Source organism: Calypte anna, chromosome 4B (genome assembly GCF_003957555.1).
Source record: "Calypte anna isolate BGI_N300 chromosome 4B, bCalAnn1_v1.p, whole genome shotgun sequence".
Classification (NCBI taxonomy): Eukaryota; Metazoa; Chordata; class Aves; order Apodiformes; family Trochilidae; genus Calypte; species Calypte anna.
Window position 1 is genome coordinate 11,246,735 of NC_044249.1, and position 20,040 is coordinate 11,266,774.

A 20,040-nucleotide genomic window follows, 5' to 3' on the forward strand; every position below is an offset into this window, starting at 1 on the left:
CAACAAACAAGACTTAGAATGAAGACCTGTGTAATAGGCTTGAAGTGCTCATTTACTCTGTTCTGGAGTGCATTCTGAAGATGTCTCTCCCATGGCAAGGGTTATTAAAACATCTGAATATTCTAATGTTAATCCCTTGACTTAATGCCATTTAACTTCCATTGTCAGATCAAGTTTGAGTTATGGTCCAAATCAACGATTAAAAAAACCAAATTACCAGATGTTTTTACTGTATTAAGGGGGGTAGCTGGGGATTATTGACTCGGTACAGGATTTTTTAAGTATCATCTCCACAACCACCAGTGTGTTCCCCCAGCCTCTGCGCACACTCCCTCCTGCACTGCTGCCTTACCTGTGCAGACAACCTGCCACTGCTGAAACTACCTGTAGCCTATACCCACAGGGATCTTTCTTCATAGAGGACAAAAAGAAACTTCTGTTTCCTTGTCCATTAGCCTTGATTAAAAAGAGTCAGTTGCTTGTTAGCAACAGATATATTACACTTCCCTGGTGAAGCTGGCATATCCAATCTAACAGTCTTTTTTTCCAGTGGTCTTTATTCCTTCAGCCATTTCAGCTTTGGGGGCAAAAAATGAGAGAAAGCTAATGCTGCATGCTCAAGAGGGATTTATTTGGTAGACTTCTTTTTAAAAGACCTTGTGCAAATAATTTTGCGAGTCACTGAAGTCTTGAGCAGCACTCCAGCTTCACAGATGCAGCTTTCAAACAGTCTGAGTCTTTATGTTCGGAGTAGTCCACACACTGAACTACTAGCTATGGACACAGCATTCTCTACTAATTCCCATTTTCCTTTTCAATTTTAAATGAGAAAAAAAGACTTGTCACTAGTACAGAAGCAACCTTCTCACTTTTGTGTGTCTCCAGTGTTTAGTTTTTGATTACAAACTTGATTAGGGCCAAATCAGAAAGTTTCCTTACTGTGACATGTATGCAAAAGACGCCGTTCCAGGTAGTCCTTGGCAGACTTCACTGACAGAAAATTAAGCACTACCCTTAAAACAACCCCGCCCCCCCCCAAAATCCAGCCACCCTTCAGATGTGCCAGTGTACCACAGAAGAAACAACATAAACAACAGGGGGAGTTTCATCTGCGCTCTTGATGTCCCTCAGCAAGCATGTTACCAAGGCCTTGAAAGCTGAAAAGACCCTAAAAATTTGTGTTAAGGTTTTATCCAACAAAACAGCAGCTGCTGTCTGCTCTTTTACAACAGTAGGGAGGAAAACACAGTAAAACTTCATAATTCCAAAGCCCAAAGAGAAGAAATCCACAAAATACTATGAAAAATACTTCAACATTAGCTTTGAGAAACAAGTTTAATAAGCCATTACTTTACAAGACAGTTACTTAAAAGCTAGACTTCAGCAGGGAAACATGAGACTTAAAAGCCAGTTTTCCAACACATAAGACTTGGAGATTTCAACAGCCAGGTTTGTTCAGCCTGCAGAGTACTGACCAACAAGTTCAGAGTTGTGGTTTCACTGAAATTACATCTTGTACGTACCCAAGTAAATCCCTTTCTTTTCACACAGTACTTGGGAGCTGATCATCCACTGTCTATTTCAATACACAACATAATGTCCACAGCAAAGCAAAACTCTGATTTAATTACTGTGCCCTGGTTACTCAGGTGACAAGTTTCAGGAAACACAACATCACCTCACATTTCCAGTGCAACCTCCAGTGAGGTCTTTCTACTTCTCACGCTGCAACTGCTCTGCAACAGAAGTTTTCCCTACCAAAGAACAAGGCATTTATGAACAGACACTGGGTGAAAATCCCTACTCATGAAGCAATCCAGATCTGTGAAGTTCTGCACTGCACATGAACATACAAATTACTGCTTTCCATGAAGCACAGCACACAGTACTACCACTCTCCTCACTACAAACATGAAGAGTGTATATACACCACGAATGAAAAACTTGTTCCCAAATTCCCAGGAATAATTCAGAAAATTTAAACCAAATAAGAAAAAATAGAACTCTATTTATTCAGTTTGCTCCTTGGTCTCAAACAAGTTGAAACAGGTATCAATAGACACAGTCTTTTTCTTCCATGAGTAAGTCTGCTACGGCCATGCAAGTCAGAACTGCATTTCATGCCCCTTCCATCGTATTAATCCAAATCCAAACCTGAACCTCCAAAGACAGAAGAATCTGTGTTTTGGAGAAAATGACAAAAGCCCACACCTTGCAAGTCTTGTAAGCGAAAAGCCTCTTCAATCCTTTCTGAGGTGTGATGAAATGGCACTCCCTGGTTCATAAGCTGTGAGGAGGCCAAGTTAGTACTGCCAGGGACAGGGCCTGCTTGGTGAGGCAATGTGCCTGGCTGGTCACTGGAAGGCAGACTATCTGTGACTGCTTGCACCAGAAACAACTTTAAAAGTCATCTACTTCAAGTCCCCAGAATAATTCACGTCAGCAAAAACAAAACTAAGAAAAAGATTCAGAGATGAGGCACAGGACCAGGGGAAGAAGCGATTACCTAACAATCATCAGCGTGTGGGGAATGCTCCTCTATGGGTACCCCCCCGGCCCCCTCTGAAACCACCCCTCTCACCCCGAAAGTTTGTTCTGTTCCTCTCTCTGCCCCTTTCTCCTCGGCCTGCTGAAGTTCCTCCTCTTCCTCCTCCCCTAGGAGCACCACCTCCCCTGTCAGACTTGGACTTGGGTGGTGGTGACTTGGGCCGAAGTCTCTCAATCTCCTCTGTACAGCCGGTAAGGTGGGAGTTTGGAGCTGTGAAGTATGCAGAGTATGTTTCTGCATTGAAATTGCTGTTTGTGAGGGTGGGTCCTACAGTCAGCCAACCTGGGGAACAAAACCAGAGTCACCAAAAGCAAGAACATACTTCATGATTCAAGGTCAGTATTGCCTTCTTCCTAGAAAAAGGAAGACTTAAATGATGGGGCCACAGCTGTTGAAAAGTTAGTATTTTAATCATCATCTGAGGCCGCATGATGGATTTCAGTAGAAGCTGAGACAATAATGGTTAAAGCCAATTAAAATTTAACTGTTCACCAGAATTAAATGTAACAGTTACCTGGTCGGATTGTACTGTCCCTTCCAAAAAGATGAAGACGTCGTCGTCCAAGGCAGAAATGCTCAATGATGTGAAAAATTTCTACGGGTTTTTCTATGTTGCCAATTTCAGGCTCTTCTGTGATGATTAGGTCAATATCAACATTAGCATGGATGAAGTCACCATCTGTACTGCGACGCACAGTTCCCTTGATACCCATGAGGCAGTGCTCCTACACACAGAAGAGGAGCCGTCAAATGCCACACGTACTACTACAGCACACACAGTCCCTGGTTCGAGTATAATGGAAAGACAAGGAAATTCCACACAGAGTAGATCCCACTCTTCATACAGAGAAAAGTCAGAAGAACCAACTAGAGCAGAACAACCTGGAACCACCAAAAGAGCCTTTTGAAAATAAAGCAGAGTAGGGTAAGCTATCGGGCTTTATGAAGTACACTACCAAGAAGTAAAATTCATAGGCTGAGATATTTGAACTTCTTCAGTTACATAAAAGTTGGGCTGAGGAATGATTTTGAAGAAAGTGATGGCGAGAGTAAGGGAATAGTTAATCAGATTAATACTTGTATTTGGATTCTGATCCTAACTTTATCCATACAAATAATTTTCAAAGTTCTTAGTCATAAAACAGTTGTGAAAATACAATGTACTTTTTCATACTGCACTTGCTATGAAAGTAGCCTTCAGCTTAATTTATCACTGCATCAAAAAGTAAAAACATTATCCAACCATCAGTGCACTCATCAGCATTAAAAATGTTCTTTATCTCTTGTGTATGTTGCTTTCGATTCCTCTAAAACATAGATCACTAAGTGACTAGAATGTAGAATCTATGAATGAGGAATCACCATAATTGGCACAGGATGAGAAGAGGGTTCTCCAAAGTTCTGTTTCTGGGAATACTAAGCTTATGAGCTATTTCTCCCAGTATCATAAAACACCAATTCGCCAAGCACCACCAGATGGCTCTGAAAAAACTTGCAGACAAGTGTATATAATGATTTCCAGATTTTTGGCACAGGTTGTAAGAGTTAGTGAATAAAGCTGAAAGGCAGAATAAGTGACCTATCAAATCTATGCAGCTGATCAACTGCACTCAAGCTACAGGTTTTTTGAATGTTAAATTTGACTGAAAAAGGCAGAATACTGCTAAGCAAATTACCCATCAAATAAAGCCTTGTATATATAGTGGTTGTAAGAACCTTAAGAGAATCACAGGGGTTGGAAGGGACCTTGAAATACCACCTAGTTCAAACCCCACCCCCCCCCCCCCCTCCCCACCCCCCAAAGCAGAGTCACCTATAGCAGGTCATATAGGAACACATTCAGGTGGGCTTTGAATGTCTCCAGGGAAAGAGACTCTACAACCTCCCCGGGCAGTCTGTGCCAGTGCTCTGACACCCTCACAGTGAAAAGTTCTTCCTAATATTTATATGAACCACCTGTGCTCCAGTTTATAACCATTGCCCCTTGTCCTATTATTACTCACCCCTGAGAAAAGCTTTACTGTCCTCCTGGCACTCAGCCCTTACATATTTTTAAACATTGATGAGGTTATCTCTCACTCTCCTCCAAGCTGGAGTCCCAGCTCCCTCAATCTTTCCTCAAGATGTTCCACTCCCTTAATCATCTTAGTTGCTCTGCACTGGATTCTTTCAAGCAAGTCCCAGTCCTGGAACTGAGGGACCCAGAACTGGACACAATAGTCCAGATGAGGCCTCACCAGAGCAGAGTAGAGAGGGAGGAGAACCTTTCTTGACCTACTGACCACCACCCTTCTAAAGCACCCTAGGATTCCATTGGGCGCCTTGGACACAAGGGCAAGAAGTAACTCTTCTTTAGTTAGGAGAACTAGCTAAAACATTTTATTATAGTTACACATGGAATGTCATTAATTAGTACCTTAGAGTCTCTAAGAGGTGGCACTGCATAAAGCATGCACCTATAGAGATTCCCAAGCTAACCGTAACAAGATAGCCTTGGCTGCTGTAAGCACTGGTAAATACATCTTGCACAACAGACTATTCAGTCAGAATAGCTAGCTCAATTTTCAATGTTTTTTTATAAATCCTGGCCTAAGCCCAAACCTTACTCAATAAACAGAAATTCTCTAATACCAGACACTATTCTCCTCTGTTAAAGAAAGACAAAGTCCACCCAAAATTTTCCTGTTAGTTTTAACCTCTCCCTCATGAGTGAGCTGCAGATATTTGCAATACTATATACAATATATATACTGTTTTTACATATAAATTTGTAACTAGTTCAACACACTTTCAAACAGACTTCAGACTCAAGTAAATGCAGGTCAAAGAAAGATTCCATATATATTAAGGGAAGTTTATACTCCTAAAAACCAGCACATCAAAGAGATGAAGATGTTTAATACTAATGTATAATAAATGAATGTGGAATGAGTCTCAAGGTTACTGACACTGAGTAAATACAGATAGTTGGATGATAAATAATTTAATCTGCCACAGTTCCACCTACTTATACCTAAAATAATTATTTATTAATCCTATGTACCTTTGTCTGCAATTTTGAATAACATGTGAGTTTCTCTAATGAGAGTATATTTTTTTTTCTCTGCAACGTCTTCAGTACATGTCCTCCACAACACAGCTCCGAGAAACTATTTAATTTAAAACAAGCTGACCAATACTGTCACTCGTGCATTCCAGTCCTCCTCAGGAAGGCAGGAATCCTGTCTGGGTAAGGCTCCGGGCACACACTGATAATACACTCCACATATACCATCAGCCTGCCTTGAAGTTATTTTTCATTACATCCATTTATAATCTACAGTTTCAAAGACTTTTTGTCATCAAGTTTAATCAAATTCTACTGCTAAATCTACTTCCATTCTAAAGATGTTCTCTGGAAAGCAGCGCGTTCTACACACAAGCTGTTGCTAATAGACCAACCGGTTGTTTACCATTCACCCATAACTGAAACAACCCAGAAGTCAAAAATATTTCAAGGTACAGTGACATTTTCTATTCAGTTTCCATCTTCCTCTCAGAATTTCATTCTTGTTCCATTCGTCTATGAACCCTTCTCATTCCAAAGCTCAAATGAGTATCACATATAGAGGAATATAGCAGAAATTTACCTAGCAGTGTTAAATGCAGGTGAAACTTTTATACCTCTGTCCTGGTTTGGGCCAGGATAGAGGTGATTTTCTGTCTTGTACTTTTGCTTTCAGCTAAGTCTCTTGTAAGTAGCTGCACTTGCTGAAATTAACAGCAAGTTTCTCAGACAGTGTCTGCTTCTAGGACTGATAAAACTCCATGTTTATAATTACTGATAGAGACTGGTATGCAGAGCCAAGGACACTGCTCAGCTCTGAGGAACATTTTACCTTCCAGAAGGAATAAAGAGGTCCCACCTGCAGCCTTCCTTTGGGGAGGAACAGACAAGATAGGTGCCAGAATTGACCAGAGTATTCCATCCCATACACGTCATACTCAGTATAAACTTGAGGGATCACAAGGGTCAAGCCAAGGTTTCCACCTTCCGACTTCCTGCCCTTCCTGCTTCCCTTTTTTCACCTGTTCCCTGTTTCCTTCGGCATCCTGGGAGGATTCCGTCTGTTCCTCTGCCTGTGGTCCTGATCCGTGCCAGCCCATATCTGTGTGTTCCTGCCTCCAGTTCCTGACTGCTGCCGACTCCAGGAGTCCAGCCTGGACTTTCCCAGGGCTGCCCTGCAGCCTCAGTGGTGACGTGAGAGTTATTGGGGGAAAAGGAGGGAAGGAATGTGGTATCAATTTTCCTGTATATTTGTATATATTTAGTAATTTTCCTATTTATCATTACTGTTTCATTAAAGTTGTGTAGTTTAGTTTCCAACATGTCTCTCTCCCTTATTCTCTCTCCTTTCTTTATCAAGGAGGAGAGAGAGAGAGATTAATAGAGAGCATCTGTTACTCGGTTTAATTGCCGGGCCAGTGTTAAACCATGACAACCTCACACTGACAAAAATCAAGAAGGGGACAGAAGGTCATCATTCATCCTATGAGTATATTTATTTCCATATAATGTACTTTCCAGAGTAGAACTCAGTCTTAATGTCTGCTTTCCTGAAAGCATGTCACCAGTTGATGTGAAGCAGCAGGCATTTCACTATCATGAAGAGGCAGGATGGGGACAGAGGAGAAACTAACCCAAATTTTTACCTTGGTTCTTTGGAAAACAGCCTTAGGGTCTAAAGTCTTGGTCTTTCCAGGATTGTTCTTATTTGTTTTAATCCAACAAATGTCCTCACATCTTCTGTAACCCCATTTGCGTAGACACTAAATAATATAAACAGAGAGGACAGTTTACACTTCACCAGAAGCCTAAACTGAACACTTGTACAGATAGATGACTTTTCTTAAAACACAGGTAGAAGACAAATTTGTCACAGGTGAATGAAACACTGAGTTTACTGGCAAAACTAACTGTTTTGTGAAGCCGCACCCCAAAAATTAAAATAAGCAGTTTATGTGCCCATTGACTTGTCCACATATAATTTAATTTTTTTAAACAACTACCTCCTGCACAGATTCCCCCACGGAACTCTGCGCTCATTTTTACTTACTGACACTTGAAATTCATTAAAATCAGCGTGAGCAACGTAGTGATCAGCTGCCTTGACTCCGCCTGTACTAATACTTGCAATCTGGCAGTTTTTCATATCAATGTAAAATTCTATGAGAAGAAAAATAACCAAAAAGCCTTTGCCACCATTTTGTGGGTTTTCCTAGATCTGAAAACAAACAAACAAACAAAAGCCCAGCAACAACCAAAAACGCCCACCAAGCATGGCTTTTTAATGCTTAACTCCAGTATGCATGGTCTGGACGAAATTAGGAATTAAGGACTCAAGCTCATTTGACAATTGCTGTGTTGAAGAACTGTCCAGCTTCCAAGAATATGTCTATGACCAAACTCAATCTATCCAAAACAGCTACATTAACCAACCTCAGAAAAAAAAAGCAGATAAAGCCAACAGATTCGTAAGCACATTGCTGTCCTTTAACAAACACCATATCGCTTTAATAGGAAGCACTACTCAAACCAAGCAAAGCACATTTCAGCAGAGAAAGAGCCGACTCAAAATTCTTATTCCACTCTCCACAAACACAAGCAGTGCTACTCTGGCATACAGAAAGATTTCTCTAGAACTCCAGGATACAGTAGGGAAGCTCACAGTTGCAAAGCATTTTCACAGTTTTCTGAAAAGAAGCAATGCTACTTACACAATTTTATCTCATTTAATGGAACAGCAGCACCTTTCTACTAACAAGTATTTCTGGCAGAAAACTATTACGATTTATGTTTAAATAACGATGGTGCACATGCACTCAACATGACAACCTGCTCCTGTAACAACATACATACATCAAAACCAAGACAGACAGCAGAACAGCTTTCTAGATCCCATAGAATTATGCTTCCTCATATAGTCACAGCAAATCATCACGAGAATAACAGTATCTGAACAGTTAATGCTAGAGACACATTTTTTAATCCACTTAAAATTATATATCCTCTACCACAGTAACAAATCAATGCTCAGCAGCTACAGCTGAAAACACAAAAAAATTCAATGATAAAAATAAACTCTTCAGCCTGTCCCTGAAAAATTCAATTAAAATATCATCTTACCACTCGGCCAAGATCCAGACCCTCGCCTGAACCACACCACAAAAACACAAATGACCTTGGTGCTGCAATTTCTTCTATTTCCAACTTCATGATCTAATAATAGTAAAAATAGTGTTTCTAAATTACATATGAGTTACCAATTACATCAGGAAAAATACTTAATACATATTGAAGTATTATCACAGAATCCACCATGAAGCGATTTTATTAAAGCTGTTAGTCTGTATACCATTCACAGCCATCCTCTTAAAATTATTTTCCAGGAACAATGTTATAGAAGTTATTTTATCAGTACCAAAGTGCATGTTTTGAACATAGCTGGTGACCATCTTAATTATCGTTTCACGGAAATGTCTATACAGAAAATTTTAAACTTAAAGAACTAATACAACCCACATTTTTTCCACCCTCTGCTTCATTTTATCATTCCATTGGCCACAAAAAGGTTTAATAACAGAACAATAGTGCTGTTTCTTTCCAGTCCTGGAGTTACTTATGTGAAGCTTGTGAAAACACATTAGAAAAAAATCAGCTTAATTGCTATTATTATATAGGAAAGACATTCTCTCCATTTTCACTTTTAGGAAAAAAGCAGCATAAATTTATCAGGATGGTGGTTCAACAATGACAAACACATAACATTCATGATGAAATAGGTTCAGTAGCAAAACATCTGTTACTCATTAAAAGCTGAAAGGATTAATCTGTAAATTGCTAACACATTAAATCAGGTTTCATTCATTGTCAGGAAAAATAGTGCAGCAGAAGCCATCCTAAGAGGATATTATTCCCAGCTCATATGATGGTTCCTGCCTCCAACACTTCCAAGTTTTTCTGTTAGGACTGAATGTTTTTCCCCTAGGGAATTTTTGCCTGATGTAACAGAATGGCTAACACAGAAGCTGCCTATTCCTTAACGTGGAGTTCCCAAATCTTTTGTTGCAAGCATGAATGCCTTTGTTTTCAAATTCATTCCTTAAAGTTGAATTGAATTTTATTTTGTTCTCATGATCCTTAAGTTTGACTGACTCATTGATGCATGCCCAGGTTTCAGCCCAAGGACAAACCACACCTAGTTTAAAGTAATGCCATCATCTCCTTCCTTTAAACTTCATACAACACAGATAAAATAATCCCAGCAAAAACTATTTCAATCTAATGATTCGCTTACATTATGACATATTTGCTGCCACTGCAGACATAATCCTGCACACCTTTCAAATAGGGTTTCTAAACCATAGGCATTTATTAGTTGCACAGGCCCACCCAAATGCCCGAACCTAAGAATTCCTGAACCTAAGAATTCCTGACATGGTAATGCAAACATTTTTTTAATCAGCTACTCCTCTCTACTACAGATTGTCTGTCTGTTGTGAGGTTCAGGGTGTTTGGTGGGGCTATTTTGGTTGATTTTTTTTGTGGATTTGTTTGTTAGGCTTTTTTGGTTTTGTTTGATTGGTTGGTTTGGGTTTTTTTTAACAACTGGAGATACATAAAGTGCTATTTATAACAGTAGCACTCGAGTGTTTTTATTCCATTCCCCAACTGAAGAAATTCTCCACTTCAGTCTCAAAGGATGGGGCAACGTGACAGCAGGCTTGAGTTATGAAGTTGCCAATGTTTGATTGACATCCAGCACTTCACAGTCTCAGCCCTCACTGTATTTTTCCAGTGCTCACTTAATTGAAAAGGGAAATGCACAGAATATCACTTATCAAAACTCCTCCTCTTTACAAGCATCTACATGAATTACTACAGAAATAACCTTAAAATCTTTTGTCTCAGATCTCCAAATGTTTACATGCACACAACAAAATACAAGCACCAACAGTGATTTCAAACACAGATCTCATCTTGCACATTAAGATTTCATCTTGTTCCCAAATGGGGTCAGAAATCAACATGGCTTCAAGAAAACACCTCTGATGCAATTAAACAATAGGTGAATACATGAATACAAGAAAAAAACTCTTTTAGGTTTCTCAGGATTACAACTGGTTTGACTGTTAACATTTTCTACTTAGTTAATACTGTGACGAAAGGAGATATGTCAGTGAAGAATACTCATTTACTCTTGACTAAAGACCAGTGAATTAAAAAGTATACCTTAAAAATATCTTAAAGAATTTCAAGACACAAAGGAACATTTACAATGGATATTCAGAATCTCAACAGCACAAACCAAACAGAAAAGTTATGGAATTTGAGGGTAGGAAGAAAACCCATATCATTAGATTTAAGTTTTTAACCATGCTCATGGAGAACAGAGGTGTATTGAATTCATTTGAAGGTATATTAAACTCCTCCAAAAAAATGTCTTTAAACACAAATAGTACAGACATGAATACAATAATATAAACTTATAAAAATCTAGACTTTTCTATAAATAAAGCAGGAAAACATATCCCATATTTTCCTGAAGATATATCGCAAATATTCTGAAACCAAATTAAGTCCTCACACTATTTGCTTAAATACATGCATAAAATCATTTGCACAGCAAGAAAAATACTTACATCATCCCAGGTCCAGCATTTTTCGTTGGCAGTAATGCCAGTCTCTCGGTAGTATTCTTCCAGAGGTGGTTCCAAGAGAATCACATCAAATTTGGACTTCAGTTCCCTAATATCAAAAGCTTCCAAATCTGCTTGTAAGTACCTGTTTGAAAAATGACAGGTTGCTCAGACAAGTCATAACTGTGGTTTGAAAAATTATACTTCACACAGCATTTCTGTACAACCAGTTAAGAGTAAGGTCTCCTGTGCAGTTCATATACCTCAAATGCAGCAGATCCAGAGGTAATGCAAAATGAGTTCTCATGTAACTTAGGTTGGATGCTGCTGCATTATATATTTTTAAAAATAGTCTTTCAATAAGTAGTTGTTAGGATACTAATTTAGGAAGTAGGAGACCAATGTCCACACTGTATTAACATCTAGTACACAATTACTGAACTTTCTGTACCCCCATGTACTAGACAGGAGAAAACATCCACATTTAAGAAGCAAACAATCACTGTCTGGCTACCAGACATCTATTTTGCTTCACTTTGTGAAAGCAACACATTTTTAGATTGCCATTTATCATATGTTACGTTCAGAAGATTCTGAATACTAGAAACGTGGTTAATTTTCATTTAGCAAAAATGTAGTTCTCTACCACTACAACAAAAGTGCAATTTCCCCACATACTGATTTCAGAAAATACTCAAATTCATGCTTACAACTGGCCTTCATAACTGCCTACCAGTCACTGCTGTATCAGTATCAAAAAGAATTACAGTGCCTTCCCCTTGATACCTTTAACCTTAGAAAAACTGATTAGCAGACCACCACCTCTCTGTTCCTAAGCGTCTGGAAGAGATTTTAATTCCAGAAGTGTTTGGTGTTACCAGCAGGCACCATTTGATTATTATTTTCTCCACTTCTGTGCTTCATGGCTAGGAATTAAAAACATATCTAACTTCAAAACAGCAACCTGAGTTTTGAAGTTTTGTCTCAGTTTTCAGACAACTATTTCAGAGTTTTCATGTGACTGTCAAGAAAACCACACTGGTTTACTTGGTACAGATTACAACTACAGCATATTAAAAGCATTATCAGATAGGTTCAAACTGGCTACCAAGAAGATGAAGACTCCCTTTTTACAAGGAGTCACATATGATACAGACAAGGGGTAACGGGTACAAGTTACTTCTGGGGAGTTTCCAACTGCATTCCAGAAGAAAATTTTTCACCATGAGAACAATTAGTCACTGGCATAATTTCTTAAGGAAAGTGGTGGATTCCCCTAAATTGAACAGTTTTAAGACTCAGCTTGACAGACTGCTGGGCCACTTAAAACTGTATTTTCACATAGAAAGGTTAGACTCGATGATCCTTGGAGGTTCCTTCCAACCTGGCATTCTATGATTCTATGAAATTCCAGGGTGCATGTTGCATATGTATACTGTGTCTTAATGATCAGCAAAAATTCAAGAGAAAATTCTAAGTTAATACGACAAATCACTTTCAGCCATCCTAAACTGTCTTTGGTCTTAAACTACGAAGTAGTATCTGATTAATGGATATGAAGGTAACAGCTGAACATGATACAAAAAAAAGTTGTTACACAGAAAAATTAAGATTATATCAAGAGGCCAATTTTTAAAGCTTTTCTTGTTACTGTAAACTACATGGTATCAACAAGATTCAAAATCATGTGATGTTCTTTTAGTTCCCAATTAAAGCCTGAAGCCCAGTCAGATGACAGTTCTGTTTTTAAAACCAAACCTTTAGATACTATAAATAATGACACACTCGAAAGAAAATGGTTTCTATACTATATTACACATCTAGATTAAACTAACAAAAGCAAACTGAATTGATTCTTCTGACATTTCAGTTCATTAATTTGTATATACATACAGAAGTGTAAAATGTAAATTCCAAGCAGGTGCTAAAGAATTGCAAAAATGTGCTAAAGATTTGCAAAGCAGTCAGCTAACTTCAAACAGGTCTGGAGAAGAAAAGCATTTTCCATATGAACACTTACATGGGAGGAGTGTTAGATTTAGATATCAGCTCATCCTTCAATCTGATGAGCTCTCTAAGTTTTGGATATTCTTCAAACCTATCTGCTAAGCCTAAGAAGAAGAAAACATTAAGTTAACAACTACTTAAGAGAGTAAATTTGTATCATTAAGCATTGTCCAGTATTCTGATTAGGTCCAAATATTAATACTTAGCCTCATTTTAGTTTTTGTTTGAACAAACCTTCAAAGCAGCTTTTTGTTTACTGCATCACAAAGGCCTCCTGCCTTCACCCAGTTAATGATGGTTCTTAAATGCATTGTCTATGCTCTTATCTTCTCCAGAGCACTACAGTGATCAAGAGTTCACAACTTTTACCAGAAGGAAATGATCTTTCATTTAAATTAAAAGCACCACAATGATGAGAGTTATTTTGTTATCCCTCCCACCACAAAAGTTTATATTAAGCTTTAATTAACAAACATTTACAGAATACTCTTATTTATCCTAAGGTATTCTAGAGTAAGACAGCAACTGATGTTTGGCTTGTTCCTTTAGGCAAACCTTATACTGAGCGCTGGAGTCAGTCATGAAGATTTTAAAAAGTGTGTATTTATTTCTTGGGTTCCTAGGTTTAGCTTTATGATGTTAAATTTTCAAACCTTTCCCATGTATAGAATGCAATAGGGAGAACCCTAATTAGGTTTTCTGAAGCAATTTTTTTTTTAGAAAAAAGGAAAGCAAACTTTTCCATACATTACATTCCCCCTTCTAAGTACAGACAGTACATGTTATTTTGTTATTGCTATTTAGTAGGCTCAACACAAACCCAAAAGGTACCATTTCCAGCTACCAGGCAGTATCCGTTCAACTTTATAGGAGCTATTTACAAAGCTTCATTTTAGTTCAAATCTACAACTTCGAATGGTCCCAACCCACGGGATTAAAAAAAGAAGTAAAATTAAAGAAGGCTGGATACCAAGAATTTTTCTTACTACATTTTCACAGAACACCCAAAATTTATTTTCATTCTTTCCTTAAATACATAACATCTCAAACACTATGGTGTCTAATTTCCACTGCTGTGTTGCTTCCCGTCAATGCAAGTCAAATACTCCTGATCAGAAGCCAGGTATTAGCAGATAAACATGAGATGCAAAAGAATTTTCAACCAAGATAACTTTTGTTGTTTAAAAACAGAACAAACAACAGACAAACCAAAAAAAAAAAACAACAAACCCACAGCTTTCATCCCCTCTTCCAACAGCAACATCAAAAAAGATACCACTCCTCCTTCCCTCTAGCTTTTTGTAGGGTCTCCAATTACAAAACAGCACCTAAGCAGACTTCTGATGTCATGTAGAAAACATATGCTAACCAATATGCAACTTGACATACCTCATGTCTAACAAAAGGTCTAGACTAACTGCTGCTGACACCTTCATTTCCATATTTATCATTGGGTACAACAATCTGTCCAGTCCCTTCCCAACTGTTATGCAGCAAAGAGGTCCCAGGAAGGAACACAGGCTGCTACTCTTCGTACTCATTTCAGAGAGCAGTATGTACCTATTAGAAGTATGTAACTTCAAGAAGCCCAGATACTTTTAAGATAGATACTTTTTAAGACAGACATAGAATGCAGCAAAACAGCCCATTTTTCATACTTTACATCCAGATGTGTTTTACAGAAGCATTCACAAAATATAAAGAAACTAACTGCCTCAACAAGCTAACAAACCTCTTCAGGCTGGCATCAAGAAACACAACAAACTTTCCCTGACAATCTTGAATTTGGCAAAATAGAAAACTTGCAGAAAACTGCAGAGGGACATGTTCTGCTTTTTTAAAAAAGAACAAATGACTACTAGGCACCCATTATGGAAAAAGGGAACAAGCCATACCTTATATTTAGAAAGATTAAATTCAGGCCTGATAAACTAACATTTCGATAGTAAGTTCAGAAATGGCTGGATGAAAAGGAACTTAAAAGAAATAATATCCTCTAAACTATCAATTACGTTTGGTCTTCTAATCTAATGAGCTGTCAACAACTACGTAATTTAGCTAGCAAATGTTATCCACATTGCTACTATTTTCCATATTTTACATTCTACGTGCATTCTTCGAGGCAAGACAGTTGAGGAAACAGCTCAGCTGACAGTTATTCAAACTTCCCAAGGTTTCAAGATCTGCTCGCTAGACTCATCTACTTTCTGAAACCAAGAGAGATTAATTTTAAAAAAAATCTTCCTAGTTAAGTACTTTCAAATAAAACCAAGAGTATGAAGAGACTCAGTAGGAGGATTCACCTAGGAATAAAATAATTTGTATCAATTTATATATTTATATGCATGCACACAGAGAGACAAAACAACATCTCTCTATGTGTAGCTACATTTTCCAGTAAATGTAAGGAACTAAAAAGGGGAAGAAAACTCATTTTATTCAATAGAACTTCTTTATCTTCAGTTTCTAAGACATACCAACATCTCTGATGAAGTTCTGGGGTCTGTGTCCTGTATCCACAAAGTGTTGGCAGTAATCATTGTGAGGATTTAAGCTCTGAGTACCCTGCAAAACAAAAGGGAGTTCAATGAGAGCAATGTCAAAATAACTGCACATACAAATACATACTACACGTTAGTCTGATAAATGAGGAAGTGACTGTGGCTTTTTTGGTTTTGTTTTTTTTCCAACATGTCTTTGTAAGCTATGCTAGCCAAGCCCATCATTCTGTTTTTAGCTCCAAATGAGGGCCACCATTACTATGGCTCATTTTAAGCTGATCCAGATCTTAGGTTAGATAAATGTAAACACTAGTTTTATCTTTCATAGGAAAAACTCTTCCTTACTTGTGAATGCCAGTCAGAAATAGTTTAACACAACAATGCCAGCTCTCACTAGACTTCCTATCGCAAAAGCAGCTCACCTTAAGAAAGGTACTAGAATCTTTGTAAATCTCTTCTTCATAGGGCAGGTTCTCTTCATCTTGCTGCAACTCTACTTCATCCTTGGAAATAAAACAGATAATTCAAGTATGCAGAAGATGATGCTGTTTCTCTCTTATGATACTTCTTAAGGAAAGAAGTGGGTAGTCTCCTCAAACAGCAGATCATGAATGGTTCCAATTTCAGTTTTAGAAGAGAAAAAAAGATCTGCCTCCCTCCTTGATGAAAGGGTAGGCAGTGCTCTTTAAGGTGCCACGCTTAATTCTTGCCACCCCAAAATTTCCTTTCTTGGACTAAAGCAAATCAACTTCTCCCCTCAACACACATCTTAAGTAAAAAGATGCAGAGAGGAGGCTGTTATTACCACTGCATTTACCCCGCCTTACCATTTACCCTTACCATTTTTAAGCCTCCTAAATACAGAATGAAGCAGTAAGTATTCTCCATATTTTGATGCTTCTAGCTATTGGAATTTCAAAATTTAAGAAATTTTTGTTGTGATTCCAAATCTGACTTTTGAACCAAGTCTGAAATGTCTACTGTGATCAACAGGCCAGATTACCCCCCTCCCGCTATTCAGGGAAAGGATGTACCGCTACAGTGTCCTTTCTTCTTGTTGACGTTTAACCACAAGAGAAATACTATAGTGTTCATAATGAACAGGAATGAACAGCAGACAGGCAGCAGTGTTATTCAGATAAAAAAGGCTGAAATCTTGAGTTTTATGAAAAACTACTTATGCCATCATTAAGTTTACACCTGTTTCCCCTCTGCCTCTCAATCTTAGCCTTCTGATGATAATCACTTCTTAGATACCTACACTTCTGAATCATCTCAGTTCTCTTCATGCCTTCCTAAGTCATTTTTTTAAACAGTCTTCCAGTCACAAACAAGAATCCCACAAAACCAGCTTTCAAAGGGAAAGGAACACAGCCAAAGCACAGACAGAATAAAATAAGAGACTTAGGTTAATCATACAAGTTAATCATACTTGTTTTCAAAATCTGGCTGAAACAAAAATTACCCACAATATTCAATTTGAATGACCAGAGGTATGTTAAGCCATTATGATGATTCAACAAGGCAGGATTTTTTTCAAGCCTCCAGAACAATGGCATAGAAGCAGTCCAAGCTCACAGGACATGGCTTGCAAAAATAGCATAGAAGAAGCCTGCACCAAATTAGCTGGCAGACAGCAAATTTGAACCACGGGCATTTTTTTTTTTTTTGTTACTTCATGAAAATTTAAAACTTGGTCTGAGATAGTATTATTTAAAATATTATTCAGTCTCAACAATATATCAAGAGTACAGTCAACTAGTTACAGCCAGGGCAAATCTTCCTCATGCTAATGACGATATCAATGACAAACTTCATATGTTTTGCCAACTGAAGTGATTTAAACACATTTATTTCACAGAATACAATTATTTAACCACATACTCGGTGAAGAAGTAAAATAAACTTGTATGAGCTGATCACTAATGTGAGCATAAAATCCCCACTTCACAAACAGTTCACGTACTCTGCAAATCTTCTTTTAGATGGTAACTTAATTGGTTTGCTATGCAACACATACAGAGTAACACTTAAAGAGTATCTGTCCACTTCCAAATAGACTTCAATAAATAATCAAAAGTGTCCTGTTAGCAAGGACTGTTGGCTCCTGGATAAGCACTTGAAAAATGAAAGGCGTGAGTTTGGCAACCACTCATGACACACTGCCTTTCCCCATGGGCACTGTCACCTAAGCCTCCCTCCTCCTAGGAACTAAGGACTCCGAATACTGGGTTCTGATGCATGTACAGCTCAATGCACCTAAGCCATGTCTGAAGACAACTACTATATCATCTATGCCCTCTCTCTTAGATCTCTGCAGTGGAAAACATCAAGTGAGCTACCAGTGAGGGCCATATATTTAAAGTATCCATATACACTGCTTTTATTTTTATTTAAATACACACACACATACTTTTTTTTTTGAAAGGCGTGCAGAGACACATGAGCACCAGAGAAAAAGCAACTTTTTGTTTTCTTTATTACCTTATATTCTTCAATCTCTTCTTCATCAGCTTCTCCCTCATCTGGATATTTGCGTTTTGCATTTGGTGCAGAAGTATCATAAGCAGCCCTATAAATATCCAAGAAGAATTCTCATATAAAAAAGTTTTTCTCTCCAGAGAGACCACTTCAGAACCTCTGATAATCTGTTTTTACTACACATTTCTGTTAGAAGTCTGAAATTGCTTTGAAACTTGATCTATGAGAAGCTGTTTCTCTCTCTGTATGTTTGGGACCAGAACAACTTCTTGAGGACAGCATTGCCAAAAACAGATCTCTTCCTTTCTCTTTTTTCTGTTCTAAAAGGACATCTTATTTTAACTAAAGCAGTGCATCTACAAAACTAAGCATGCTCACACAAGAAAATTACTATTACATGTGAGAATTAAAAAGTAATTTGCTAATTACTCTGTCCCAGAGATGTCTATTATTCCATAACAACTTTTAAACTAAAATAACTGCTCTTGGCTAAAGTATAAAGGCTAGGACAATGCAAGCAGTATACTCCAAATTCACACCTCAGTTTTGCTCCACGGTGTCTTCTGAACTGAAACAAAAGTCTGCTTGATTTTAAGGGAAAGCCTAAACATTACTCACCTAATTCAAAGTTCACATTTGAGTAAACTTAAAGTCGATTTTTTTCAATGAATGGTATGTTTTTAAACAAAAGACAAGATTTCATTTTGCTCTTTGGAGCACAACCTCTTCCTGTGTCGAACACTTGCATTACTATTAAGAAAACCCTCACTTCTAACAGAAACTGCACACTGATACTGACCTACACGTTTCTCTTGTTTCAGCGATCTCCCGCAGGTCATCTTTGCTGTTCAGCACGGCTCCGATGCTGTCTGCGTTTTCGGCTCCTAACTGAACAAAGGGCGAGATAAATTCAAGCCACAATTACCACTGTGAAAGAAAAAAAAAAACAAACCCGGAACAAACAGCAAGAATTAGTAATCTAGAGAGACGCTCTTTCAACGCGACACATGCACCAGCCAAGCCTGTCTGCAGGCGGCCGGAGGCCCGGGGCAGCGACCACCCCTCCCCACCAGGCATGCGAGGCCGAACCAAGGAGCTCCCCGGGGCTGGCGTTTCCCGCTGCCCATCCGCCGGGCACCAGGGGCCAGTGGCGGGGCCGCTCTCTAGCCTCACCGGCAAGCAGCGGCCATACACCTTCCCCTCCCCCCTGCCCCGCCGCCGCTAGCAGGGTCTTTGCACCTGAGACCCGCGATGACGGTGCGGGGCCCAGGCGGCCTCTGGGCCGCTACCTGCTGGGCCAGGAGCTGCCGCCGAAGTTTCTGCCGCTCCCTGATCTCCTGCAGCCGGCTGTTCATCGCTCTGCAACCGGCGCCCACGGCCCGGCCCGGCCCGGCCCAGCCTCGCTCCGTTCCGCTCCCGCCGCTACATCACTTCCGTCCCTTCCATGGGGAGGCTGCGGCTGTCGTGGCTGCCGCGTGAGGCGCCAGTAGCGACAGCGGCCATGTTGGCTGCGGGCAGCGGGGAACGGGCCGAGCTGAGCTCAGCACTGTTCCGACCTACAAATAAACCGATTCTGAAGTGGCATACATGAGACTCCAGAGTAATGGAAATCTGGTTTCCAGAGGCCTAGGGAGTTTCTCAGCAGCCTGCTCATCGGCTTGAATAGAATTTAAATGTGTTTCTAGTGTACATGTTAAATCCATTCAACCACTGCGCGAGAAGTTCATCACTTACTGCAGGCCACCAGCTGTACGCAACCTTTGGCGATCTTTTTCAATCAAGGGTTATGGTCCAGGATACTGCACAGCTGTGTTGGCTTACCGG

The 20,040-nt window shown here is 39.1% G+C and overlaps 1 protein-coding gene across 1 annotated transcript; it reads right to left on the reverse strand.

Annotated features, from left to right (window-relative positions):
• Positions 1 to 1,316: 1,316 nt before the first annotated feature.
• On the reverse strand, positions 1,317 to 19,739 carry METTL14 (methyltransferase like 14). Its single transcript, XM_030450783.1, has 11 exons — positions 19,506 to 19,739; positions 19,016 to 19,104; positions 18,220 to 18,307; positions 16,158 to 16,238; positions 15,712 to 15,799; positions 13,248 to 13,338; positions 11,231 to 11,372; positions 8,715 to 8,807; positions 7,241 to 7,357; positions 3,063 to 3,273; positions 1,317 to 2,830 (listed from the first exon to the last, which is right to left on the reverse strand). The coding sequence occupies exons 1-11, from the start codon at positions 19,569 to 19,571 to the stop codon at positions 2,517 to 2,519; spliced, it is 1,380 nt and encodes a 459-aa protein (XP_030306643.1). The 5' UTR covers positions 19,572 to 19,739; the 3' UTR covers positions 1,317 to 2,516.
• Between the last annotated feature and the right edge of the window lie 301 nt (positions 19,740 to 20,040).

What these genes read in the sequence shown, in the direction of transcription:
- METTL14 (XM_030450783.1), bottom strand. Translation starts at nt 19,571, where the DNA reads ATGAACAGCCGGCTGCAGGAGATCAGGGAGCGGCAGAAACTTCGGCGG. An exon ending in GGCAGCTCCTGGCCCAGCAG is followed by an intron (nt 19,105 to 19,505) that starts GTAGCGGCCCAG and finishes CCCTTTGTTCAG; the next exon opens with TTAGGAGCCGAAAACGCAGA. An exon ending in GAACTTCATCAGAGATGTTG is followed by an intron (nt 13,339 to 15,711) that starts GTATGTCTTAGA and finishes TCTTCTTCTTAG; the next exon opens with GCTTAGCAGATAGGTTTGAA.